The following is a 27,176-nucleotide window of genomic DNA, read 5'->3' as shown; positions in this document are numbered from 1 at the left end:
GTGTCTTTGCAAAGCAGGTGTGGAAAGAGATGCAGTGGTTTTTGTCGAGGTTCATCCCAAGCAGCTCTGTAACACAGGAGTCTGTGCTCTACGGGCTGTTCCCAGGGACGCACACCGAGACAAACATCAACTGCTGCAGGAGGACTATCAATACGGTGAAAGATGCCCTTTGGTCTGCCCGAAACTTGCTGGTCTTCCAGCGCAAAGAGTATTCCACGACCAAGAGTTGCAGACTGGCACATTCCAAGGTCCAGGACTACGTGCTGAGGGACACACTAATGCTTGGGGCAGCCGCAGCAAAGGCTCAATGGGGAAAGACCACTGTGTAAGGTCCCCCCCACCAAGCTGAACAGAGGGGCTGGATCCATGGAAAACCCCTTGAACTGTATCAGGAAAATTTAGGTTTGTGGTAAATTGTATATGGCATGAAAAATGAAATTGAAGGGTTGTGAGGCAAATCACTCCTGTATTGAAGGAAACTGACCTCCTTTGCACTGTTTGTAATTTTTGACTTGGTGATGTTTAGAACGGTTTTGTCGTGTATTTTTTTACAGATTTTTATGAATAAAGTATATTTTGGAAATTAAAAAAAGAGTATACAGGAAGAAATAATGTGGGCTTGTAAGAAAGGCATTGCAGTAATCATAGGTGATTTTAATCGACATATCGATTGGACAAATCAGATTGGCAAAGGTAGCCTGGAAGATGAATGCATTTGGGACAATTTCTTAGAGCAGTACATTCTAGAGCCAACCAGAGGACAGGCTATTCGAGACCTTGTAATGTGCAATGAGACAGGATTAATTAATGACCTCATAGTAAAGGAGCCTCTAGGTAATAGTGATCATAACATGATTGAATTTCACATTCAGTTTGAGGGTGAAAAGTGTGGGTTTAAGACCAATGCTTTAAACTTTTCTCCCTCCCCTCAAGCTTCTCTCACACTCTCTTTTTTTTCTGTTTTAAATCAATTTCACAGGGTTTTAGAAGGGGAGGAATTGCAGCCAGAAACTCAAATCAAATGTCACATCAGGATCTGACTGAGTTGCCCAACTTATCATAACCTGAATATCAGGATTTTGAACATGGAAGGAGAAAACACCTTTCACACTAGGGAGAGACCTTTTAAATGTCCAGACTGTGGGAATTGCTATAAATTTCCGGTGTGTTCACACTGACATGAGACCGTTCAGGTGCTCTCACTGCAGGTCTGGGTTCAGGCGATCAGAACACTTCACTGTACACCAGCGCATTCACTCTGAGAAGAGACCATTCACATGCTCTGAGTGTGGGAAGAGATTCACTTAGTCATCTGCCCTGTTGACGCACCAGCAAGTTCACACTGGTGAGAGACCATTCACCTGCTCCGAGTGTGGGAAGGGATCCATTAATTCATCCCACCTACTGTCACACCAGCAAGTTCACACTGGGGAGAGGCCATTCACCTGCTCAGAGTCTGGGAAGAGATTCACTCGATCATCCCATCTGCTGAGACACCAGCGAGTTCACAAGTAACTACAGTGATTGGATTCTGCTGTTAATCATATGCAGGACTGAACTATGTTCATTGGGGTCTGTTTCTGCCGATGTTAATAAGCTCCTGCGCAGTTATACGGGTTAATATTCTGGATAAATGTCAAATAAATCAGTTTTGTGTTAAACACTCAATGTGTCGAGTCTTTTTAATCTCTCTAACACACGTTTGTTGCTTTTGAAGTGCTCTCCCTTTCCCCTGTCTCCTCCATCCTCACCTCAACAAGTGCGAGGACCTCATGGACTTCTTTGTCACTGAGGCTGAGACCATCCAATCAGCTGCTTCTGCTGCTTCCCTCCCTTTCACGAGCTCACCAGACCAAACTGCCTCTAAATTTCCCCCCTGTTTGAGCCCTGAACCTATATCTTTCTCCCCTCTTGCCCTCGCTGAGCTCATCTTGTCCATGAGACCCACTTCCTACTCCGTTGACCCTATTTCCACTAAACTGCTGACCAGCCAACTTCCCCATGTTACCTGATATTGTTAATGGTTCTCTCTCTTCAGGCACTGTCACTATCTGCTTTAAATCTGTCATCATCACCCCTTCCTCAAAAAAAACCTCGAACCCAGCATCTTTGCAAGCTGCTGCCTTCTCCAACCTCCCTTTTGTCTTCCAAATCCACGCCCATCTCTCCCAGAACTCCAGGTTTGAATCCAACCAATCAGGTTTCTGCCCCTGCCACAGTATAGAAACGGCTCTTATCAAAGTGACAAATGACATTCTATGTAACTGAGACAAAGCTAAATCCTCATCCTTCTCCACCTGTCTGCAGCCTCTGACACGGTTCACACCATCCTCCTCCAACACCTCTCCACTGTTATCCAACTGGGTGGGACTGCACCCTCCTGGTTCTATTCTTATCTAATCTTAGACAGAGTATCACCTGCAATGGCTTCTCTTCCCACTCCTGCACAGTTACCTCTGGTCTCCTCCAAGGATCTATCCTTGGCTCCCCTCCTGTATCTCATCTACGTGCTGTCCCTCAGCAGCACCATCTGAAAACATAGTGTTAATTTTCACACGTACACTGATCACACCCAGTTCTACCTCAACACCACCTCTCTCGACTAAATTATCACACTGCATGTCTGACATCCAGTGGTGGATGAGCAGAAAGTTCCTCGGATTAAATATTGGGAAGACTGAGCCATTGTTTTCCGTCCATTCCCGAGCCTCTGACTCTGTCCCTCTCCCTGGCAACTATCTGAGACTAAACCAGATTTTTTGCAACCGTGGTTCCCTATGCTACCTCAAGGTGAGCTTCATATCCGTGTCATCGCTAAGACTGCCTGTTTCCACCACTGTATCATTTCCCGACTCGGCTCCTGCCTCAGCTCATCTGCTGCTGAAACCCTCATCCATGTCTTCGTTACCTCCAGGCTTGGCTATTCCAATGAACTCCTGGCCGGCCTCCAACATTCTACTATTTGTAAACTTGAGGTCAGCCTAAACTCCACTTCCTGTGTCCTAACACACACTAAATCCTGTTTGCTTATCACTCTTATGCTCACTGGACTACATTGGGTTCTGGTCAAGCAAAGTCTCGATTTTAAAATTCTTATCTTTGTTTTCAATCTCTGCATGTTCTCACCCCTCCCTATCTCTGTAATCTCCTCCAGCCCTACAACCCTCCGAGATATCTCCCTCTTCCAATTCTGGCCTCTTGCACATCCCATATTTTGTTTGCTCCACCATTGGTAGCCATGCTTTTAGCTGCCTCGCTCCTAAGTTCTGGAATTCTCTCCCTAAACCTCTCTGCCTCTCTCTATGTTTAGATGCTCCTTCAAATTTGAATCTTTGACCAAGCTTTTGGTCGTTTGCCCTAATTTCTCCTTATGTGGCTCCCTGTCAATTTTTGTTTGATAACTCGCCTTGGGATGTTTTATTATGTTAAAAATGCTGCATAAAGGCAAGTCATTGGATGTGATTAACAGCAATAACAACACAATCCAACCCCTGCAGTGACATGTGAGCTCGCTGGTATTTTTACAGGATGGATGAGTGATTGAATCCCTTCCCACACAAAGAGCAGGTAAATGGCCTCTCCTGACTGAACAGCCTGGTGCATCACAAGTTTGCCTGACTGAGTGAATCCCTTCCCCCACACGGAGCAGGTGAGTGGCCTATCTCCAGTATGACTGAGAAGACGAGATTCCGGTTCTGATGCTTAAATGAATCCTTTCCCACAGTCCCCACATTCCAATGGTTTCTTCGTGGGGGTTACGGGTGTCCTTGTGTCTCTCCAGGTTGGACAATTAGTTGAAGCCTCGTCCACATACACAACCCATGTACGGTTTCTTCCTGCTGTGACTGTTGTGATGTATTTTCAGGCTGTGTAACTGGTTAAAGCTCTTTCCACAGTCAGTGCACTGCAACACTCTCACTCGGGTGTGTGTGTGTCTCGGTGCTTTTCCAGTCACACTGATGTTAGAAATCGTTTCCCACAGACGGAACAGACAAACATTTCTCCTTCCACATTCACAGGCCGATGATATTCAGATATTGAAGAACTGAGTGACTCTGCCCAGTCTTGACGAAATGATTGGTTTGAGTATCCCAGCAAATCCTCCCCTTCTAATAACATGTAAAAAGAGTTTACAAAAGTCGTCACTCTAAGTACAGGATAGAAATTCAGAACAGACAATTCTCATTTCTAAGGAACATTCTTTCCTCTCTTGTTCCCCCAAATCTGTAAATCCCTGTCTCACACACTTTTCCTACCTGCCTGTGCTGAAATAAAAGCACAACACACCATCTCCCAATATTTTTTTTCCTTTTGATCAACTTTTCTCCCTCCCCTCAAGGTGCTGACACTGACTCGGTTCAGTTCTAAACTCACTGCTTCCCCTCTCTCTCCTCCCCTGAAGGTGTTGACTCTGACTGGGTTCAGTTCCGCACTCACTGGTTTCCCCTCTCACTCCTCTCCTGAAGGTGTTGACTCTGGCTGGGTTCAGTTCCGCACTCACTGGTTTCCCCTCTCTCTCCTCCCCTGTAGGTGCTGACTCTGGCTGGGTTCAGTTTCGCACTCACTGGTTCCCCTCTCTTTCCTGAAGGTGCTGACTCTGACTGGGTTCAGTTCTACACTCACTGCTTCCCCTCTCTCTCCTCCCCTGAAGGTGTTGACTCTGGCTGGGTTCAATTCCGCACTCACTGGTTCCCCTCTCTCTCCTCCCCTGAAGGTGCTGACTCTGGCTGGGTTCAGTTCCGCACTCACTGGTTTCCCCTCTCTCTCCTCCCCTGAAGGTGCTGACTCTGACTGGGTTCAGTTCTACACTCACTGCTTCCCCTCTCTCTCCTCCCCTGAAGGTGTTGACTCTGGCTGGGTTCAATTCCGCACTCACTGGTTCCCCTCTCTCTCCTCCCCTGAAGGTGCTGACTCTGGCTGGGTTCAGTTCCGCACTCACTGGTTTCCCCTCTCTCTCCTCCCCTGAAGGTGCTGACTCTGGCTGGGTTCAGTTCCGCACTCACTGGTTTCCCCTCTCTCTCCTCCCCTGAAGGTGCTGACTCTGACTGGGTTCAGTTCCGCACTCACTGGTTTCCCCTCTCTCTCCTCTCCTGAAGGTGCTGACTCTGGCTGGGTTCAGTTCCGCACTCACTGGTTTCCCCTCTCTCTCCTCCCCTGAAGGTGCTGACTCTGACTGGGTTCAGTTCTACACTCACTGCTTCCCCTCTCTCTCCTCCCCTGAAGGTGTTGACTCTGGCTGGGTTCAATTCCGCACTCACTGGTTCCCCTCTCTCTCCTCCCCTGAAGGTGCTGACTCTGACTGGGTTCAGTTCCGCACTCACTGGTTTCCCCTCTCTCTCCTCCCCTGAAGGTGCTGACTCTGACTGGGTTCAGTTCTACACTCACTGCTTCCCCTCTCTCTCCTCCCCTGAAGGTGTTGACTCTGGCTGGGTTCAATTCCGCACTCACTGGTTCCCCTCTCTCTCCTCCCCTGAAGGTGCTGACTCTGGCTGGGTTCAGTTCCGCACTCACTGGTTTCCCCTCTCTCTCCTCCCCTGAAGGTGCTGACTCTGGCTGGGTTCAGTTCCGCACTCACTGGTTTCCCCTCTCTCTCCTCCCCTGAAGGTGCTGACTCTGACTGGGTTCAGTTCCGCACTCACTGGTTTCCCCTCTCTCTCCTCTCCTGAAGGTGCTGACTCTGGCTGGGTTCAGTTCCGCACTCACTGGTTTCCCCTCTCTCTCCTCCCCTGAAGGTGCTGACTCTGGCTGGGTTCAGTTCCGCACTCACTGGTTTCCCCTCTCTCTCCTCCCCTGAAGGTGCTGACTCTGGCTGGGTTCAGTTCCGCACTCACTGGTTTCCCCTCTCTCTCCTCTCCTGAAGGTGCTGACTCTGGCTGGGTTCACTCACTGCTTCCCCTCTCCTGCTGGCAATGCCAGCATGTATTGCCCATCCCTAATTGCCCTTCAGAAGGTGATGGAGAGCTGCCTCTTGACTTGTTCAATCCATCTGATGTAGGTACACCCACAGTGCTGTTAGGAAGGGAGTTCCAGATTTTCGACCCAGAGACAGTGAAGGAACAGCGATATCGTTCCAAGTCCAGATGGTGTGTGTCATGGAGGGGAACGTGCAGGTGATGGTGTTCCCATGCGTCTGTTGCTCTTGTCCATCTAGGTGGTAGAGGTCGTGAGTTCATAAGGTGCTATTGGAGGAGTCTTGGTTAGTTGCTGCTGTGCATCTTGTATATGGTACACACTGCTGCCATTGTTTGCTGGTGGTGGAGGCAGTGAATGTTTCAGATAGTGGTTGGGATGTTGATCAAGCGGGCTGCTTTGGTTTGGATGTTGTCGAGCTTCTTCAATGTTGTTGGAGCTGCACTCATCCAGGCAAGTGGAGAGTATTCCATCACACTTCTGATTTGTGCCTTATAGATGGTGGACAGGCTTTGGGGAGTCAGGAGATGAGTTACTCGCGACAGAATTCCCAGCCTCTGACCTACTCTTGTAGTCACGGTATTTATATGACTGGTGCAGTTAATTTTCTGGTGAATGGTAACCCCCAGGATGTTAATGGTGGTAATGCATTTGAATGTCAAGCGAAGATGGGTAGACGCTCTCTTGTTGGAGATCCTTGTTGTCTGGCACTTGTGTTGTCCGAATGTTACATGGGAGTGGGGGCTCCAGAAGTGGACTGTAAGAAAGCTGTGTTTCAGTATTCTGTCAAATACATGGCGAGGAACCAGAGGAACCCTTACTAAGGAACTGTCTGGGGCTTTACCTGTCAGCATAGGTTTAGGGATGAATGATGCCTGACTCCCCGAACTGTCATACATTGAACCCAATTTGGAACAAGATGGATTCAGTTTGTTGGAGTACAGGGATAGATATCACCCACAATTGAGGGAGACAAAAGTAGCCATGAGAGAAGCTGAGAGATCTTTGGAAAAGAAGATGGTGCACAATTCATCCAACCCGATCAGCATATCCTTCCATTCCTTTCTCCCTCATATACTTATCTAGCTTCCTCTTAAATGTATCTCTGCTATTCACCTTAACTACTCTCTGTGGTTGCGTGTTCCACATTCTTCCCTCTCTTTGGGTAAAGAAGGTTCTCCTGAATTCCCGATTGGATTTATTAGAGACTATCATCACCACTAGTTTGGAATCGCCCTCAAGTGGAAATGCTTTTCTCTACATCCACCCTGTATAACCTTTTAATAATCTTAAAACCTCTATCAGATCACTCATCAACCATCTCCTTCATCTGGAGGAAAGAGCTCAGTCTTTCCTGATAAGTATATCCTCTCAGCTCTTGGACCAACCGTGCAAATCTTTATGCACCTTACCCGGTGCCTCCATATCCTTTTTATAATATGGAGACCAGAACTGTTCACAATTCTCTAAATGTAGTCCAACGAAGGTTCAATACAAGTTCACCTCTTTTCATTTCTATCCCTCGAGAAATGAACCCCAGTGCTTCATTTGCTTCTTTTATTTTATTAAACAAATGTTCCATTTAGTGGTCTGTGTACCTGTACCCGTCCTCAATCCCTTTGATCCTCTTCCCCATTTAGATTCTTATTTTCCAAGTTGTCTGTGGCTTCCTTATTCTTCCTACCAAAATACACCACAGCACATTTATCTATATTGAAATTCATTTGCCAATTACAATCCCATTCTTCAAGTTTACTGATGTCTTTGTGCATTTGTCACAGTTTTCCTCAGGAGTAACTCTATCTCAGATTGGTGTCATTCACAAATTTTGGAATTGTACTTCCAATTCTCAAGTCTAAATGGTGAATAACAGTGGTCCCAGCACCATTGCCTGTGAAACACCTATTTCCAACTTCCACCAGTCTGAGTAGCTACTCTTAACCCCTACTCTCTGTTTTCTGTTTTGTAACCAGATTGCTATCCATAACAGTTTGTACAGTCTGCAAGGTGACCAAGATCAGGCTGTGTGGAGTGAAGGACCAGGCAGCAGAATGGATGGATGGTTACAAAACAGAAATCAGAGGGTTGGATTTACAGGGAGTTCATAGCCATGTCTGGTGAGTGTGACTGTCCACACCCATTGTGTGAGCTGTGGGAGCTCATCAAACTCTCCCAGTTAAAGACTGACCAACAGATCAGCTGGAATCAAATGGTTCCAGTCATGGAAGGAGTGTTAAACAGCCTGTGAATCCTTCCACTAATTCACACTGTTCTCCAAGGGAAGAGTTCAAAGAGAAACAATCACTGCACTGTGTTATTTCCTGAAATAATCCCCGCTGTCTGTCCTTGTTACGGCCACGTGGTGAGACTTGGGTGGTTCCCACTGTTCAAATCCCACTTGACTGCAGCAAGTGCTTTTTTTTGTTATTAGGGTTTCACCCCTTTCTGTTTTATTTGTCAGATAGACAGACAGCAACAGGTTTTTTTGTAGGTTTAAAACAGAAAATCAAGTATTTATTGATCAATATGCCTTAATCCCACATTGTCACAACTGCATTCACTCACACACACACACACACACACACACACACACACACACAAACAAGGACAGAGATGATAAAGGGTAGGCAGTGGTGGGGTGCACGGTAAATTTGTTGAATTCTGTTGGAAGTCAAGTTCACGTTGGTTGCAGGCCTGAGGTGTTTGTAGATTTCTCTCTTGGTTGGAAATTCAGTTAGAGACAGTGGATCACATTTAATTCACTGCTGTATAAAGTGCAGACATAGAAGTGTCTCTTCTGGTTTACTGGAAACAAGCTTCTAGGATGCTGCTTTCTGGGTGTCTCTTTCTCTCTCACTCTCTCTCTCTAGACTGCCTTTTAAGGTAAGGATGTGTTGCATCTCGCCTCCTGGTAGGAGAGGTTTTGGTCTCTTTCCCCCATGGTGCTTGCTCAATGGCCCAGGACGTGGCTACTTCACACCTTCTTCATTTCAGAAGAACCCGTTCAATAACGAAGACCGGAGCAGCAGTAGTCGGCAGTAGACCTGGGAGGAGGCGGATTCAGAGCGGGAGCTGTATAAATAAAGAGCGGGGCCCGAGGCCCTTACTTACCTGGGACCTGAGCTGCAGTCAGCAGTCTCTCTCTTTCTCTCTGTCTGTGCTGTGCTGGGTTTGAAAAATGGAAAAAAAACTAACAGTGACAGCACGGGAAATCTGTAAGCTGATTGTTTGGTAAGTAACTGCTGTTATTACCTAGAAATAGCTCTGGGTTTCAGAACTCAAGCGGCAGCTGGAGTCACTGTGGCACATCCGCAGGGCAGAGAACTACATGGATAGCACGTTTCTGGAGGTAGTCACCCCGGAGCTTAAGAAAGCACAGGCAGAGAGTGACTGGGTGGCTGCCAGACAGACAAGAAGGTCAAGGCAGGTAGTGCAGGAGACCCTGGAGGGCATCCCACTTTCTAACCGGTATTCAGTTCTGAGTATCGATGGGAGAAGAGGGGGTTCCTCTGGAGAGTGCAGCGAGAGTCATGACCAGAGAACCATGGGTGGCTCAGCTGTGCAGGGAGGGAGGAGAAAGGACAAGAGAGCAATAGTGATAGGGGATTCTATGGTTAGGGGAACAGATCGGCATTTCTGTGGTCGTAGGCGTGATACCAGGATGGTATGTTGCCTCCCTGATGCAAGTGTCATAGATATCACCGAGCAGCTACAGAGCATTCTGGAGATCGAGGGTGCACAGCCAGAGGTTGTGGTCTACATTGGTACCAGGAAGAAAGAGGGATGAGGTCCTGCAGGCTGAGTTTAGGGAGTAACGGTCGAGATTAGCAAGCAGGACCTCAAAGGTGGTAATCTCCGGATTACTCCCAAGGCCATGTGCTAGTGAGCATAGAAATAGGAAAATACACCAGATGAATGCTTTGCTGGAGAGATGGTGCATGAGGGAGGGCTTCAGATTTCTGGGGAATTGGGACCTGTACAAGCCGGACGGTCTGCACCTGAACAGGACTGGGACAAATATCCTTGCAGGAAGGTTTTGCTAGTGCTGGTGGGGATAGTTCAAACTAGTTTGGCAGGGGGATGGGAACCTGAGCACAGTATAAGATAGGACAATTTCAGGGCAGGGAACAAGAGGCTGAAAATTAGTGAGTGACTCTGAAAGACAGAAGAAGCAAAGGTTAAAAAGCATGTACCACAAGAATTTGGCAGTGTTAAAGGGTATTTATTTATTTAAATGCAGGGAGTATAGTATAGAAAGCCAATGAGCTGAGGGCACAGGAGGTTTACAAGAATGCTGCCAGGGCTTGAAAGTTGCAGCTCCGAGGAAAGATTGGATAGGCTCGGCTTGTTTTCCTTAGAACAGAGGAGGCTGAGGGGTGACTTAATTGAGGTATACAAAATTATGTGGGGCCTAGATAGAGAGGAAGGACCTGTTTCCCCTCGTGGAGAGGTCAATTACCAGGGGGCACAGATGTAAGGTAATTGGTAGAAGGATTACTGGGGACATGAGGACAAACGTTTTTCACCCAGAGGATGGTGGGTGTCTGGAATTCACTGCCAGGAACAGTGGTGGAGGCAGAAACCCTCAATTCTTTTAAAGGTACTTGGACATACACTTGAAGTGCTGTAACCTGCAAGACTATGGACCAGGTGCTGGAAGGTGGAATTAGATTGGGTGGCTGTCTTTTTTCCAGCCAGCACTGATACGACGGGCTGAATAGCCTCCTTCTGTGCCGTAATTTATCAGGAATATTTTAGGATGGGTGCAATTCACCTCTTAGCCTTGAACATTTTCCTTTGTCCCTGTCAACAGTGCAGAGGTAGCCGCCGAAGTGAGGCAGACAGTCTGGCTGGATGACCCCCTCGACTGTGCTCTGCCTGGACCTTTTGATGGTCACTTTGGCCAGGCCCTGTAGCAGTCCCACAAGGAGGTCCCTCAACTTCAATTCAATTTCAATTTGAGTTCATTGTCCTTAAGGACATTCATGTCTCATTCATTAAAATTGCATATGAATAATAATAAAAAAGCAAATTACCCTATCCCAAAAGGTCTAACTTAATTAAAATATGTGTCAAAAACTAATTCCAGTTGTTACGACCAGGTAAGAAAGAGGTCTAGGGTTCACTTTCAACCTGATCTTCCGTAACAGGGTTTTATTTTTAAACACACTCTGTTTTTAGCTCCCCCTTGGTGAATCCTTGTTCACCGCTTTCCAATTATAAGGCAAAGAAACCAGCAATAACAGGCTTTCTTAGGCTTAAAGAAGAAAAGTTGAAATTTATTAAACTCTTAATTCGGTTGACGCCTATGGATACACGACGCGCCCACGCTAGCATGCATATGCGATACAAAATGCAAATAGAGACAGAAAAGAGCAGAAGAAAAATAAAGTGAAAAACTTCGAGGCAATATCTGAAGAGTTTTTGTTACGGTTCTTCAAGCTCACTGTAGAGTGCTTGATCGTAGGTAGATCTTGCTTTTCATTGGGGCCCAGTATTCTTCATAGACCTTATTTGCTGTAGACTTTTCTCTCTTGGGATTCATGTGTCTTCAGAGGCTTGTGAGAAAGTGATGGGAGCAGGCAGACAGGAGAGGCTGTGGCGAGCCAGCCAGGAGAGATCTTCTCAGTCCAGGAGCATTCTGCTTTCTGCTCAAACTGTTTGCACACATTCAAAAAAACTCAGGCTGCCCAGCAGGTTAGTCATGTGACTAGCTGGTTTGACCATGTCCACTTGTGCATTCGGCCATCTTAGCAGTCAACATGGAATGCGAGCTCCCTGACCTTCAATGTCTGGTGATCAAAAGTCCATTGTGGGTTGAATGTGTTAGGGAATGGTCCTTTGTCCTTTCCAAACACTGTCTGTTAATATGCAAATGTCTTTCCAGCCAAGATCTGGAAATTTTTTAAAGCAAGTTTTCTTCACTTCAACAACAGTTTGAAACTTAATGTCTGGGTGGTGAAATTAATATGCCTCATGTGGCAGGTGGAGGCCTGCATGACACAGTACATTAAAATAATCAGTCAATAAGTCCCAATTGTGAATGCGTATCCTCATCCTTTCATTAGGCTCCCTGTTAAATGTTCTAATAGAAAAAAGCACGACTGAGTTCAAGAACTTGCCACCATCTCTCCAGGGGACAATGTGCAGCAGCGCACAAGAGTGGCCATCCTGGGCCAGGAAGCAGGAGGAGCGAATGTTGTGAATTTCTATCCTGGGCTGACAGTGATGGCTTTTGTAAACTCCTTTTACAGGGTATTACAAGGGGAGGATTTTCAAACAAGAAGTTCAAACCAAGCATCACATCGAGATCTGACAGAGTCACTTGATTCATCAGGACCTGAATATCAACGGCTTTGAATGTGGAAGGGAAAAGGTTTGTCTGTTCTGTTTGTGGGAAAAGATTTCGGGTAGCAGTGTGACTGGAAAAGCAGTGAGATACACAAATCCCTGGTTAGACCACACTTGTGTTCAGTTCTGGGCACCACACCTTAGGAAGGATGTATTGGCCTTGGAGGGAGTGCAGTGTAGATTTACCTGAATGTTACCTGGACTCCAAGGGTTCAATTACAAGTCCATCTTAGAGACATTATGACACGGATAGAGGCCGTTTGGCCCCTTAGGTCCTTGCCAGTTCTCTGCTGAAATCCAGTCAGTCCCATTCCCCGCTCTATCCCTGTAGTCCCTGCAGGTTTATTTCTCTCAAGTGCCCGTCCAATTTCCTTTTGACATCATTCACCGTATCGGCTTCCACCACCCTTGTTGGCCGTGAGTTCCAGGTCATTACCAGTCATTATGTAAAAAAGTTCTTCCTCATATCCCTCTCTGTATCTCTTGCCCAAAACCTTAATCTGTGTCCCCTAGTCCTTGTACCATCAGCTAATGGGAACAGCTTTTCTTTGTCTACCTTATTTAAACCTGTCGTAATTATGTACACCTCTATCAGATCTGCTTTGCTGTATGTTATCAGTCAATTCTGTGTAAACAACTTCTCCAGGTGTCCAAAATTCTCCGTTGTTGATTGAGCTTGAAGTCAGGTGGTTTCCCAGAAAGGCTTGCTGTTATTGCTGGAACTCAAGGGGCCAAACGGCCTCCATCTGTGTCATAATGCCCCAAAGATGCATTTGTGTAATTCAATCCTCGTTGCTGGAAGTCAAGTGGTTTTCCGGAAAGGTTTGTTTTCCTCACAAGGCCTCTCAGTGCCCCTGTTAAAAAACATTTCCAGGGACTGTTTTGACAAAGTCCAGTGGCCTTTACATGACCCGCTTTGAAAACCTCAAAGTTCAACATGTCTTCAAGCTTTCAAAAATGAATCCTCAAAAAAATGTATCTAACAAAATACAGAGGCACTTTCGTAACACATGGGCAGTAGAGTTTTGCATGATCTCAAGTTTACAGAAGGTAGAATGTGGAAGGCTGGCCAGAAGTGCACTGGAATAGTCAAATCTGAAAGTAAGAAATACATGGATGAGGGTTTTAGCAGAAGATGAGCTGAGGCAAGGGCAGAGCCAGGCAACTTAGAGGTGGAAACAGACTGTCTTAGTGTTGGCACAGATATGTGGTCTGAAGCTCATCTTGGGGTCAAATAGTGCTCCAAACATCTGGTTTAGTCTCAGACAGTTGCCAGGGAGAGGGATGGAGTCGGAGGCTAGGGAATGGATTGTGGAGTGAAGACTGAAGACAATGGCTTCAGTCTTCCCAATATTTAATTGGAGGAACTTTCTGCTCATCCACCACTGGATATCAGACAAGCAGTGTGATAATTTAGTCAAGAGAGGTGGTGGTGAGATACAGCTTGGTGTAAATCTGAAAACTAACTCTGTGTTTTCAGAGGGACAGCATGCAGATGAGAAATAGGAGGGGGCCAAGGATAGATCCTTGAAGGAGACCAGAGGTAACTGTGCAGGAGTGGGAAGAGAAGCCATTGCAGGTGATACACTGGTTATGATTAGATAAGAATGGAACCAGGAGGGTGCAGTCCCACCCAGCTGGATAACAGTGGAGAGGTGTTGGAGGAGGATGGTGTGGTCAATGTATCAGAGACTGCAGACAGGTCGAGAAGGATGAGGAGGGATCATTTAGCTTTGTCTCAGTTACATAGAATGTAATTTGTCACTTTGATAAGAGCTGTTTCTGTCCCGTGGCAGGGCGGAAACCTGATTGGAGGGATTCAAACATGAAGTTCTGGGAAAGATAGACATGGATTTGGGAAGCAAAAACATTTAAGGATAAAAGCAAAACACACTGGAGGTGCTGGAAATCTGAAATAAAAACAGAACGTGTTGGAAATACTCAGTGTGTCAGTCAGCATCTGTGGAGAGAGGAACAGAATTCATGGACTTTGGAGAGAACAGGGAGGTTGGAGATGGGACTTTAGTTTGCAAAGACAGTGGGGTTAAGGCTTTTTTTTTCTTGAGGATGGGTACCTGAAGAGTGAGAACCGTTAACAATATCAGCTAACATGGGGAAGCTGGCTGGTTAGCAGTTTAGTGGGAATAGGGTCGAGTGAGCAGGAGGTGGGTCTCATGGACAAGATGAGCTCGGAGAGGACATGAGGGAGAGAGGAGAGACACTAGAGGAAGATGTGGGTTCAGGGCTCGGGTAGGGGGGAATCAATAGAGGCAGTTTGACGTGGTGGGCTAGTGGAAGAGAGGAAGGCAGCAGAGGGAACTCTGATGAGTTCTGATGAACAGTCACTGACTTGAAACGTTAACTCTGCTTCTCTCTCCACAGATGCTGCCAGACCTGCTGAATATTTCCAGCACTTTCTATTTTTACCCCAATGAACGTAGTTCAATCTTGGATGTGATTAACAGGAGAATCCAACCATTGTTACTGTTACTTGTGAACTCGCTGGTGTTTCAGCAGGTTGGATAACTGAGTGAATCTCTTCCCACATGCTGTGCAGGTGAACGGCCTCTCTCCAGTGTGAACTTGCTGGTGTGTCAGCAGGGCAGATGAAGTAGTGAATCCCTTCCCACACTCTGAGCAGGTGAACGGCCTCTCCCCAGTGTGAACCCGCTGGTGTGTCAGCAGGTGGGATAACTGAGTGAATCTCTTCCCACACTTGGAGCAGGTAAACGGCCTCTCCCCAGTGTGAACTCGCTGGTGTGTCAGCAGGTGGGATAACTGAGTGAATCTCTTCCCACATGCTGTGCAGGTGAACGGCCTCTCCCCAGTGTGAACTCGCTGGTGTGTCAGCAGGGCAGATGAAGTAGTGAATCCCTTCCCACACTCTGAGCAGGTGAACGGCCTCTCCCCAGTGTGAACCCGCTGGTGTGTCAGCAGATTGGATGACTGAGTGAATCCCTTCCCACACATGGAACAGGTGAACGGCCTCTCCCCTGTGTGAATTCGTTGATGTGTCAGCAGGTCGGATGAAGCAGTGAATCCCTTCCCACATTCTGTGCAGGTGAATGGCCACTCCCCAGCATGAACTCGCTGATGTGTCAGCAGGTTGGATGACCGAGTGAATCCCTTCCCACACTCAGAGCAGGTGAACGTCCACTCCCCAGTGTGAACCTGCTGGTGTGTCAGCAGGTTGGATGATGTAGTGAATCCCTTCCCACACTCTGAGCAGGTGAACGGCCTCTCCCCAGTGTGAACTCGCCGGTGTCTCAGAAGGCTGGATGAAGTACTGAATCCCATCCCACAATCTGAGCAGGTGAAAGGCTTCTCTAGAGTGTGAACCCGCTGGTGTCTCAGCAGGGTGGATGAAATAGTGAATGCCATTCCACACACTGAGCAGGTGAATGGCCTCTCTCCAGTGTGAACTCGCTGGTGTATCAGAAGGCTGGATGAAGTGGTGAATCCCATCCCACACTCTGAGCAGGTGAACGGCCGCTCCCCAGTGTGAACTCGCTGGTGTCTCAGCAGGGTGGATGAAATAGTGAATGCCATTCCACACTCTGTGCAGGTGAACGGCTGCTCCCCAGTGTGAACTCGCAGGTGTACAGTGAGTTCAGATGATCGCTCGAACCCAGTTCTGCAGTGAGAACACCTGAATGGTCTCGCGTCAGTGTGAACACGTTGATGGGACATCAGTTCAGCAGACCAATTCCCACAGTCTAGACATTTAAAAGATCTCTCGTCAGTGAGAACTCACTGATGTGTCAGCAGGTAGGATGATTGAGTGAATCTCTTCCCACACTCTAGCAGATGAACGGCCTCTCCAGGGTGTGACTTCGTAGATGAGTTTCCAGCTCAGCTGGATAATTCAATCCCTTTCCACCGTCCCCATATTTACATGGTTTCTGCGTAGTGTGATTGCGCTAGTGTTTTGACAGGCCAGATGATCGGCTGAAACCTCGTCCACACACAGAACACGTGTACAGTTTCTCTCCACTGTGATCGCTGCTTTTTCCTTTCACGTTCAAGCTCCAGTGATATTCGGGTTACGATAAAGTGGGCGACTCCTTCAGATCCTGATCTGACGTTTGATTTGCATTTCACGGCTGCAATTCCTCCCCTTCTAAAACCCTGTGAAATTGATTTAAAACAGAAAAAAAAAAGAATGAGAGAACCCACAAAAACAAGTTGTGAAATGGAGCTGAATGAATCTGGTAATTTATGGGGCCGGCACCAGGAAAAAGTGAATATGAAAGCTGCTGGATTGATGTACAACCCCAACTGGTTCATTAATGTCCTTCAGGGAAGGGAACCTGTCACCCAGTCTGGACCTACACAAGACTCTGCCCTTTCTGGAGGGGGAGAGGGCGAGGTGGGAGGGTCAGGGAGAGGAGAAATATTTTATCTATCTGCAACACGACCAGAACTTGAACTGAATCTCCCAAACCTCAACCTCCATCATCTAGAATGACCAAGGTAGCAGGTGTATGTGAACACCATCAACTCCAAGTTTCCCCGCAAGTCACACACCATCCTGACTTGTCTGACATCCACTACTGGATGAACAGGAATTTCCTCCAATTAATTATAGGGAAGACTGAAACCATTGTCTTCAGTTCCTGCTGCAAAATCCACTCCCTAGCCACCAACTCCATCCCTTTCCTTGGCAACTGTCTGAGGCTAAACCAGACTATTCATAACCTTGGTATCATACTTGACCCCGAGATGAGCTTCTGGCTGCATATCAGTGCCATCACTCAGACCGCCTATTTCCACCTCAGTAACATCTCCCGACTTCACCACTGCCTCAGCTCATCTGCCTCTGAAACTTACATCCATGCATTTGTTACCTCTCGACTTGACTATTCGAACACTCTCCTGGTCGGCCTCCCACATCCTACCCTCTATAAACTTGAGATCATCCAAAACTCTGCTGCCTGTGTCCTTCCTCAAACCACTGTGCTCGCTGGCCTACACAGGCTCCCAGTTAAACAGCACCTCAATTTTAAAATCCTCATCCTTGTTTTCAAATCCCTCCATTCCCTCACCCCTCACTATCTCTATAATCGCCTCCAGTCCTACAACGCTCAGAGATCAGGGATCATCTAATTCTGACATCTTGAACATCCCTGATTTTCATTGCTCCACCACTGGTGGCCGTGCCTTCAGCTGCCAAGGCCTTAAGCTTTGGAAATCCCTCCCTAATCCTCTCCGCCTCTCTACCTCACCTTCCCTGATTCAGACAGTTCTTAAAACCCACCTCTCTGATCAAGCTTTTGGTCATCTGCCCGAATATCTCCTTACGTGACTCAGTGTCAAATGTTGCTTTATAACACACCTGCGAATTTTATTACATTAAAAGTGCTACAGAAATACAGAAATGTTGTTGACTTGGGCATAGATCACCCATTCCTTCATTATCATTGGGTGAAAATCTTGTAATTCCTTCCCTCACACCACTGTGGGAGCACCTTCACCACATGGACTGCAGCGGTTCAAGAAGGCAGCCCACCATCACCTTCTCAATAGGCAACTGGGGATTAACAATATATACTGGTCAGACTTGTGACGCCCATATCCCAAGAATGAAACTTTAAAAAATCTATGCATGCAAAATGGGTTAAAGGCTTCTACCGAAATACTTGTGACTAAAACAATATTCTTTTACACTGAGCAACTGGTGTCCGTTTTGCAACCTCTTCTCCCCTGGAATCTACCTCCCTTGACAGTCTCACTTTGGACTGGGCTCAAAAGTATTCGGGATTAAACCCAGCAGCTGCTCCTCCATCTCCACTCCAGATCAAACTGATGCAACAAAAAAGACCAACACAGGAGGTCAGGGACCGACTTCCACATCCAACACCCACCCTGATATAAGCAGCTTTCAATTGGTACGTCCGCATGGTCAATATATTCGAACACTCACAGCAACCTACAATCCACCTCCATTACCAGATAGGGAGACAGAGTTTAGAAACACTCAGCAACACGACTCCAGTAAAAGATCCCAGGAGGAAAAGGGGGAGCAGTGTGTGTACCTGCCCTGATATCCCCCTCCCCAGGCCTGTCAGTCAAACCCCCCACTCCTCCCAGTCCACAGCTCAGCCGAGCAGCTTCCTGCACCTTGAGCCAGCCCTGCCCAGGTGTGGCCCAGTCCAAGGGGAGTCTTTGTGGAACCAGGGAGTGGGGGACCTCCTGCCCGATGCTGTATCCCAAATGGTTCCTCCCTCCGCCCCAGGCCCCTTTATAACTGAGCTCAGGTTCCATTACCGACAAATGCACGTTATAAACTTGACTACACAGCCATCACTCACCCTGCATGTGCTCCAACTGCAATGCGCGTGCGCACTTGGCACTTGACGCTCCCGCCAGTGACCTCTGACCTGGCAGCTCACAATGTCCGTGCGATTGACGGCATCTCCAGAGCAACAGCAAGAGGGGGCGGGACCGGCGGGCGAGGGAGGGGAGGGGAGGGGAGGGGGGCGGGGGTAGGGTCGCCTGCACCTTCACCTCGTCACGCCCTTTCCTTGCTCCGATTGGTTGGAGGATCGACAAGCAGCTCGGTCCTCCAAGCCACTCCCCTCTCTTTCTATTGGCTCGCAGCCGCCGTCAATCCGTCAGGTGGCCGGGATGTTGGAGTTGAGCATGCGCGCTGGTGGGTGTGAGGCAGAGAGCGCGGTTTAAGGAGGTGAGAGGGGGGGGTGAATGAAGCCCAGGACACCCAAGTTGCAGATACACCGAGTGTGGAGTCGTGTTTCTAAACTCTGTCTCCCTATCCCGGTAATGTCGGTGGATTGTAGGTTGCTGTGAGTGTTGGACTATATTGCCTCTCCTCAATCTTCCTCCTTCTCCCACTCTGAGTTCCAGGCTGCAGGCTCCGGCGGCTTAATGCACCTGAAACATTAACTCTGTTTCTCTCTCCACAGATGATGCCTGACCTGCTGAGTATTGCCAGGATTTTCTCCTTTTATTTCAGATTGCCTTTTTCGTTCTATCAGTTTGAGCTGGAGTGGAGAGGGAGGAGAAGCTGATGGGTTTTATCCAGAGTATATGTAATCCCAGTTGGTCCCAGCGATTTCCAATGTGAGACTGTCCCAACCCATGGTTCATGAAGAATCATGTTCACTGTTTTATATTCAGTTTGGGGGGTGATAATGTTCACTGTTTTATATTCAGTTTGGGGGGTGATAATGTTCACTGTTTTATATTCAGTTTGGGGGGTGATAATGTTCACTGTTTTATATTCAGTTTGGGGGGTGATAATGTTCACTGTTTTATATTCAGTTTGGGGGGTGATAATGTTCACTGTTTTATATTCAGTTTGGGGGGTGATAATGTTCAGTGTTTTATATTGGAGTTTGGGGGGTGATAATGTTCACTGTTTTATATTCAGTTTGGGGGGTGATAATGTTCACTGTTTTATATTGGAGTTTGGGGGGTGATAATGTTCACTGTTTTATATTCAGTTTGGGGGGTGATAATGTTCACTGTTTTATATTCAGTTTGGGGGGTGATAATGTTCACTGTTTTATATTCAGTTTGGGGGGTGATAATGTTCACTGTTTTATATTCAGTTTGGGGGGTGATAATGTTCACTGTTTTATATTCAGTTTGGGGGGTGATAATGTTCACTGTTTTATATTCAGTTTGGGGGGTGATAATGTTCACTGTTTTATATTCAGTTTGGGGGGTGATAATGTTCACTGTTTTATATTCAGTTTGGGGGGTGATAATATTCACTGTTTTATATTCAGTTTGGGGGGTGATAATGTTCACTGTTTTATATTCAGTTTGGGGGGTGATAATGTTCACTGTTTTATATTCAGTTTGGGGGGTGATAATGTTCACTGTTTTATATTCAGTTTGGGGGGTGATAATGTTCACTGTTTTATATTCAGTTTGGGGGGTGATAATGTTCACTGTTTTATATTCAGTTTGGGGGGTGATAATGTTCACTGTTTTATATTCAGTTTGGGGGGTGATAATGTTCACTGTTTTATATTCAGTTTGGGGGGTGATAATGTTCACTGTTTTATATTGGAGTTTGGGGGGTGATAATGTTCAGTGTTTTATATTCAGTTTGGGGGGTGATAATGTTCACTGTTTTATATTCAGTTTGGGGGGTGATAATGTTCACTGTTTTATATTCAGTTTGGGGGGTGATAATGTTCACTGTTTTATATTCAGTTTGGGGGGTGATAATGTTCACTGTTTTATATTGGAGTTTGGGGGGTGATAATGTTCAGTGTTTTATATTCAGTTTGGGGGGTGATAATGTTCACTGTTTTATATTGGAGTTTGGGGGGTGATAATGTTCACTGTTTTATATTCAGTTTGGGGGGTGATAATGTTCACTGTTTTATATTGGAGTTTGGGGGGTGATAATGTTCACTGTTTTATATTGGAGTTTGGGGGGTGATAATGTTCACTGTTTTAGATTGGAGTTTGGGGGGTGATAATGTTCAGTGTTTTATATTGGAGTTTGGGGGGTGATAATGTTCACTGTTTTATATTGGAGTTTGGGGGGTGATAATGTTCAGTGTTTTATATTGGAGTTTGGGGGGTGATAATGTTCACTGTTTTATATTGGAGTTTGGGGGGTGATAATGTTCAGTGTTTTATATTGGAGTTTGGGGGGTGATAATGTTCACTGTTTTATATTGGAGTTTGGGGGGTGATAATGTTCACTGTTTTAGATTGGAGTTTGGGGGGTGATAATGTTCAGTGTTTTATATTGGAGTTTGGGGGGTGATAATGTTCACTGTTTTATATTGGAGTTTGGGGGGTGATAATGTTCAGTGTTTTAGATTGGAGTTTGGGGGGTGATAATGTTCAGTGTTTTAGATTGGAGTTTGGGGGGTGATAATGTTCAGTGTTTTATATTGGAGTTTGGGGGGTGATAATGTTCACTGTTTTATATTGGAGTTTGGGGGGTGATAATGTTCACTGTTTTAGATTGGAGTTTGGGGGGTGATAATGTTCAGTGTTTTATATTGGAGTTTGGGGGGTGATAATGTTCACTGTTTTATATTGGAGTTTGGGGGGTGATAATGTTCACTGTTTTAGATTGGAGTTTGGGGGGTGATAATGTTCACTGTTTTAGATTGGAGTTTGGGGGGTGATAATGTTCACTGTTTTATATTGGAGTTTGGGGGGTGATAATGTTCACTGTTTTAGATTGGAGTTTGGGGGGTGATAATGTTCACTGTTTTAGATTGGAGTTTGGGGGGTGATAATGTTCAGTGTTTTATATTGGAGTTTGGGGGGTGATAATGTTCACTGTTTTATATTGGAGTTTGGGGGGTGATAATGTTCAGTGTTTTATATTGGAGTTTGGGGGGTGATAATGTTCACTGTTTTAGATTGGAGTTTGGGGGGTGATAATGTTCACTGTTTTATATTCAGTTTGGGGGGTGATAATGTTCACTGTTTTAGATTGGAGTTTGGGGGGTGATAATGTTCACTGTTTTATATTGGAGTTTGGGGGGTGATAATGTTCACTGTTTTAGATTGGAGTTTGGGGGGTGATAATGTTCACTGTTTTAGATTGGAGTTTGGGGGGTGATAATGTTCACTGTTTTATATTCAGTTTGGGGGGTGATAATGTTCACTGTTTTAGATTGGAGTTTGGGGGGTGATAATGTTCACTGTTTTAGATTGGAGTTTGGGGGGTGATAATGTTCACTGTTTTATATTCAGTTTGGGGGGTGATAATGTTCACTGTTTTATATTGGAGTTTGGGGGGTGATAATGTTCACTGTTTTAGATTGGAGTTTGGGGGGTGATAATGTTCACTGTTTTATATTCAGTTTGGGGGGTGATAATGTTCACTGTTTTAGATTGGAGTTTGGGGGGTGATAATGTTCAGTGTTTTATATTCAGTTTGGGGGGTGATAATGTTCACTGTTTTATATTCAGTTTGGGGGGTGATAATGTTCACTGTTTTATATTGGAGTTTGGGGGGTGATAATGTTCACTGTTTTATATTCAGTTTGGGGGGTGATAATGTTCACTGTTTTATATTCAGTTTGGGGGGTGATAATGTTCACTGTTTTATATTGGAGTTTGGGGGGTGATAATGTTCACTGTTTTATATTGGAGTTTGGGGGGTGATAATGTTCACTGTTTTATATTGGAGTTTGGGGGGTGATAATGTTCACTGTTTTATATTCAGTTTGGGGGGTGATAATGTTCACTGTTTTATATTGGAGTTTGGGGGGTGATAATGTTCACTGTTTTATATTGGAGTTTGGGGGGTGATAATGTTCAGTGTTTTATATTCAGTTTGGGGGGTGATAATGTTCACTGTTTTATATTCAGTTTGGGGGGTGATAATGTTCAGTGTTTTATATTGGAGTTTGGGGGGTGATAATGTTCAGTGTTTTATATTCAGTTTGGGGGGTGATAATGTTCACTGTTTTATATTCAGTTTGGGGGGTGATAATGTTCACTGTTTTATATTGGAGTTTGGGGGGTGATAATGTTCACTGTTTTATATTGGAGTTTGGGGGGTGATAATGTTCACTGTTTTATATTCAGTTTGGGGGGTGATAATGTTCACTGTTTTATATTCAGTTTGGGGGGTGATAATGTTCACTGTTTTATATTGGAGTTTGGGGGGTGATAATGTTCACTGTTTTATATTGGAGTTTGGGGGGTGATAATGTTCACTGTTTTATATTGGAGTTTGGGGGGTGATAATGTTCACTGTTTTAGATTGGAGTTTGGGGGGTGATAATGTTCACTGTTTTATATTGGAGTTTGGGGGGTGATAATGTTCACTGTTTTATATTGGAGTTTGGGGGGTGATAATGTTCACTGTTTTATATTGGAGTTTGGGGGGTGATAATGTTCACTGTTTTAGATTGGAGTTTGGGGGGTGATAATGTTCAGTGTTTTATATTGGAGTTTGGGGGGTGATAATGTTCACTGTTTTATATTGGAGTTTGGGGGGTGATAATGTTCAGTGTTTTATATTGGAGTTTGGGGGGTGATAATGTTCACTGTTTTAGATTGGAGTTTGGGGGGTGATAATGTTCAGTGTTTTATATTGGAGTTTGGGGGGTGATAATGTTCACTGTTTTATATTGGAGTTTGGGGGGTGATAATGTTCAGTGTTTTATATTGGAGTTTGGGGGGTGATAATGTTCACTGTTTTAGATTGGAGTTTGGGGGGTGATAATGTTCACTGTTTTATATTGGAGTTTGGGGGGTGATAATGTTCACTGTTTTATATTCAGTTTGGGGGGTGATAATGTTCACTGTTTTAGATTGGAGTTTGGGGGGTGATAATGTTCACTGTTTTATATTGGAGTTTGGGGGGTGATAATGTTCAGTGTTTTATATTGGAGTTTGGGGGGTGATAATGTTCACTGTTTTAGATTGGAGTTTGGGGGGTGATAATGTTCACTGTTTTATATTCAGTTTGGGGGGTGATAATGTTCACTGTTTTATATTCAGTTTGGGGGGTGATAATGTTCACTGTTTTAGATTGGAGTTTGGGGGGTGATAATGTTCACTGTTTTATATTCAGTTTGGGGGGTGATAATGTTCACTGTTTTAGATTGGAGTTTGGGGGGTGATAATGTTCACTGTTTTAGATTGGAGTTTGGGGGGTGATAATGTTCACTGTTTTATATTCAGTTTGGGGGGTGATAATGTTCACTGTTTTATATTGGAGTTTGGGGGGTGATAATGTTCACTGTTTTAGATTGGAGTTTGGGGGGTGATAATGTTCACTGTTTTATATTCAGTTTGGGGGGTGATAATGTTCACTGTTTTAGATTGGAGTTTGGGGGGTGATAATGTTCACTGTTTTAGATTGGAGTTTGGGGGGTGATAATGTTCACTGTTTTATATTCAGTTTGGGGGGTGATAATGTTCACTGTTTTATATTGGAGTTTGGGGGGTGATAATGTTCAGTGTTTTATATTCAGTTTGGGGGGTGATAATGTTCACTGTTTTATATTCAGTTTGGGGGGTGATAATGTTCACTGTTTTATATTGGAGTTTGGGGGGTGATAATGTTCACTGTTTTATATTCAGTTTGGGGGGTGATAATGTTCACTGTTTTATATTGGAGTTTGGGGGGTGATAATGTTCACTGTTTTATATTGGAGTTTGGGGGGTGATAATGTTCACTGTTTTATATTCAGTTTGGGGGGTGATAATGTTCACTGTTTTATATTGGAGTTTGGGGGGTGATAATGTTCAGTGTTTTATATTCAGTTTGGGGGGTGATAATGTTCACTGTTTTATATTCAGTTTGGGGGGTGATAATGTTCACTGTTTTAGATTGGAGTTTGGGGGGTGATAATGTTCACTGTTTTATATTGGAGTTTGGGGGGTGATAATGTTCACTGTTTTATATTCAGTTTGGGGGGTGATAATGTTCACTGTTTTATATTCAGTTTGGGGGGTGATAATGTTCACTGTTTTATATTGGAGTTTGGGGGGTGATAATGTTCACTGTTTTATATTCAGTTTGGGGGGTGATAATGTTCACTGTTTTATATTCAGTTTGGGGGGTGATAATGTTCACTGTTTTAGATTGGAGTTTGGGGGGTGATAATGTTCACTGTTTTATATTGGAGTTTGGGGGGTGATAATGTTCACTGTTTTATATTCAGTTTGGGGGGTGATAATGTTCACTGTTTTATATTGGAGTTTGGGGGGTGATAATGTTCAGTGTTTTATATTCAGTTTGGGGGGTGATAATGTTCACTGTTTTAGATTGGAGTTTGGGGGGTGATAATGTTCACTGTTTTATATTCAGTTTGGGGGGTGATAATGTTCAGTGTTTTATATTGGAGTTTGGGGGGTGATAATGTTCACTGTTTTATATTGGAGTTTGGGGGGTGATAATGTTCACTGTTTTATATTGGAGTTTGGGGGGTGATAATGTTCAGTGTTTTATATTCAGTTTGGGGGGTGATAATGTTCACTGTTTTATATTCAGTTTGGGGGGTGATAATGTTCACTGTTTTATGTTCAGTTTGGGGGGTGATAATGTTCATTGTTTTATATTGGAGTTTGGGGGGTGATAATGTTCACTGTTTTATATTCAGTTTGGGGGGTGATAATGTTCACTGTTTTATATTGGAGTTTGGGGGGTGATAATGTTCAGTGTTTTATATTGGAGTTTGGGGGGTGATAATGTTCAGTGTTTTATATTGGAGTTTGGGGGGTGATAATGTTCAGTGTTTTATATTGGAGTTTGGGGGGTGATAATGTTCAGTGTTTTATATTGGAGTTTGGGGGGTGATAATGTTCAGTGTTTTATATTGGAGTTTGGGGGGTGATAATGTTCAGTGTTTTATATTGGAGTTTGGGGGGTGATAATGTTCAGTGTTTTATATTCAGTTTGGGGGGTGATAATGTTCACTGTTTTAGATTGGAGTTTGGGGGGTGATAATGTTCACTGTTTTAGATTGGAGTTTGGGGGGTGATAATGTTCACTGTTTTAGATTGGAGTTTGGGGGGTGATAATGTTCACTGTTTTATATTGGAGTTTGGGGGGTGATAATGTTCACTGTTTTATATTGGAGTTTGGGGGGTGATAATGTTCACTGTTTTATATTGGAGTTTGGGGGGTGATAATGTTCACTGTTTTATATTGGAGTTTGGGGGGTGATAATGTTCAGTGTTTTATATTCAGTTTGGGGGGTGATAATGTTCAGTGTTTTATATTCAGTTTGGGGGGTGATAATGTTCACTGTTTTATATTGGAGTTTGGGGGGTGATAATGTTCACTGTTTTATATTCAGTTTGGGGGGTGATAATGTTCACTGTTTTATATTCAGTTTGGGGGGTGATAATGTTCACTGTTTTATATTCAGTTTGGGGGGTGATAATGTTCACTGTTTTATATTGGAGTTTGGGGGGTGATAATGTTCACTGTTTTATATTCAGTTTGGGGGGTGATAATGTTCACTGTTTTATATTCAGTTTGGGGGGTGATAATGTTCACTGTTTTATATTCAGTTTGGGGGGTGATAATGTTCACTGTTTTATATTCAGTTTGGGGGGTGATAATGTTCACTGTTTTAGATTGGAGTTTGGGGGGTGATAATGTTCACTGTTTTATATTGGAGTTTGGGGGGTGATAATGTTCACTGTTTTATATTCAGTTTGGGGGGTGATAATGTTCACTGTTTTATATTCAGTTTGGGGGGTGATAATGTTCACTGTTTTAGATTGGAGTTTGGGGGGTGATAATGTTCACTGTTTTATATTGGAGTTTGGGGGGTGATAATGTTCACTGTTTTATATTCAGTTTGGGGGGTGATAATGTTCACTGTTTTAGATTGGAGTTTGGGGGGTGATAATGTTCACTGTTTTATATTCAGTTTGGGGGGTGATAATGTTCACTGTTTTATATTCAGTTTGGGGGGTGATAATGTTCACTGTTTTATATTCAGTTTGGGGGGTGATAATGTTCACTGTTTTATATTCAGTTTGGGGGGTGATAATGTTCACTGTTTTATATTCAGTTTGGGGGGTGATAATGTTCACTGTTTTAGATTGGAGTTTGGGGGGTGATAATGTTCACTGTTTTATATTCAGTTTGGGGGGTGATAATGTTCACTGTTTTATATTCAGTTTGGGGGGTGATAATGTTCACTGTTTTATATTCAGTTTGGGGGGTGATAATGTTCACTGTTTTAGATTGGAGTTTGGGGGGTGATAATGTTCACTGTTTTATATTCAGTTTGGGGGGTGATAATGTTCACTGTTTTAGATTGGAGTTTGGGGGGTGATAATGTTCACTGTTTTATATTGGAGTTTGGGGGGTGATAATGTTCACTGTTTTATATTCAGTTTGGGGGGTGATAATGTTCACTGTTTTATATTGGAGTTTGGGGGGTGATAATGTTCACTGTTTTATATTGGAGTTTGGGGGGTGATAATGTTCACTG

General features: G+C 44.7%; 1 protein-coding gene and 1 pseudogene across 1 annotated transcript in view; one reads left to right on the top strand and one right to left on the bottom strand.

The window, feature by feature from the left end:
• Positions 1-18,616, bottom strand: part of LOC137349234 (zinc finger protein 850-like) — a 77,732-nt gene extending 59,116 nt beyond the window's left edge. Inside the window, exons 1-2 of the mRNA XM_068014734.1 lie at positions 18,573-18,616; positions 14,753-16,389 (exon numbers count right to left, since the gene is read on the bottom strand). Of these exons, the coding sequence (XP_067870835.1) occupies positions 14,753-15,951 (1,199 nt within the window). The 5' untranslated portion in view covers positions 15,952-16,389; positions 18,573-18,616. The remainder of the gene's footprint in view (positions 1-14,752; positions 16,390-18,572) is intronic.
• A 302-nt stretch (positions 18,617-18,918) lies between these two features.
• Positions 18,919-27,176, top strand: part of LOC137348746 (zinc finger protein 208-like) — a 181,581-nt pseudogene continuing 173,323 nt past the window's right edge.

Source organism: Heterodontus francisci, chromosome 34 (assembly GCF_036365525.1).
Source record: "Heterodontus francisci isolate sHetFra1 chromosome 34, sHetFra1.hap1, whole genome shotgun sequence".
Lineage (NCBI taxonomy): Eukaryota > Metazoa > Chordata > Chondrichthyes > Heterodontiformes > Heterodontidae > Heterodontus > Heterodontus francisci.
The sequence above is the reverse complement of the archived record's forward strand: the minus strand, read 5'-3'. Positions and strand labels throughout refer to the sequence as shown.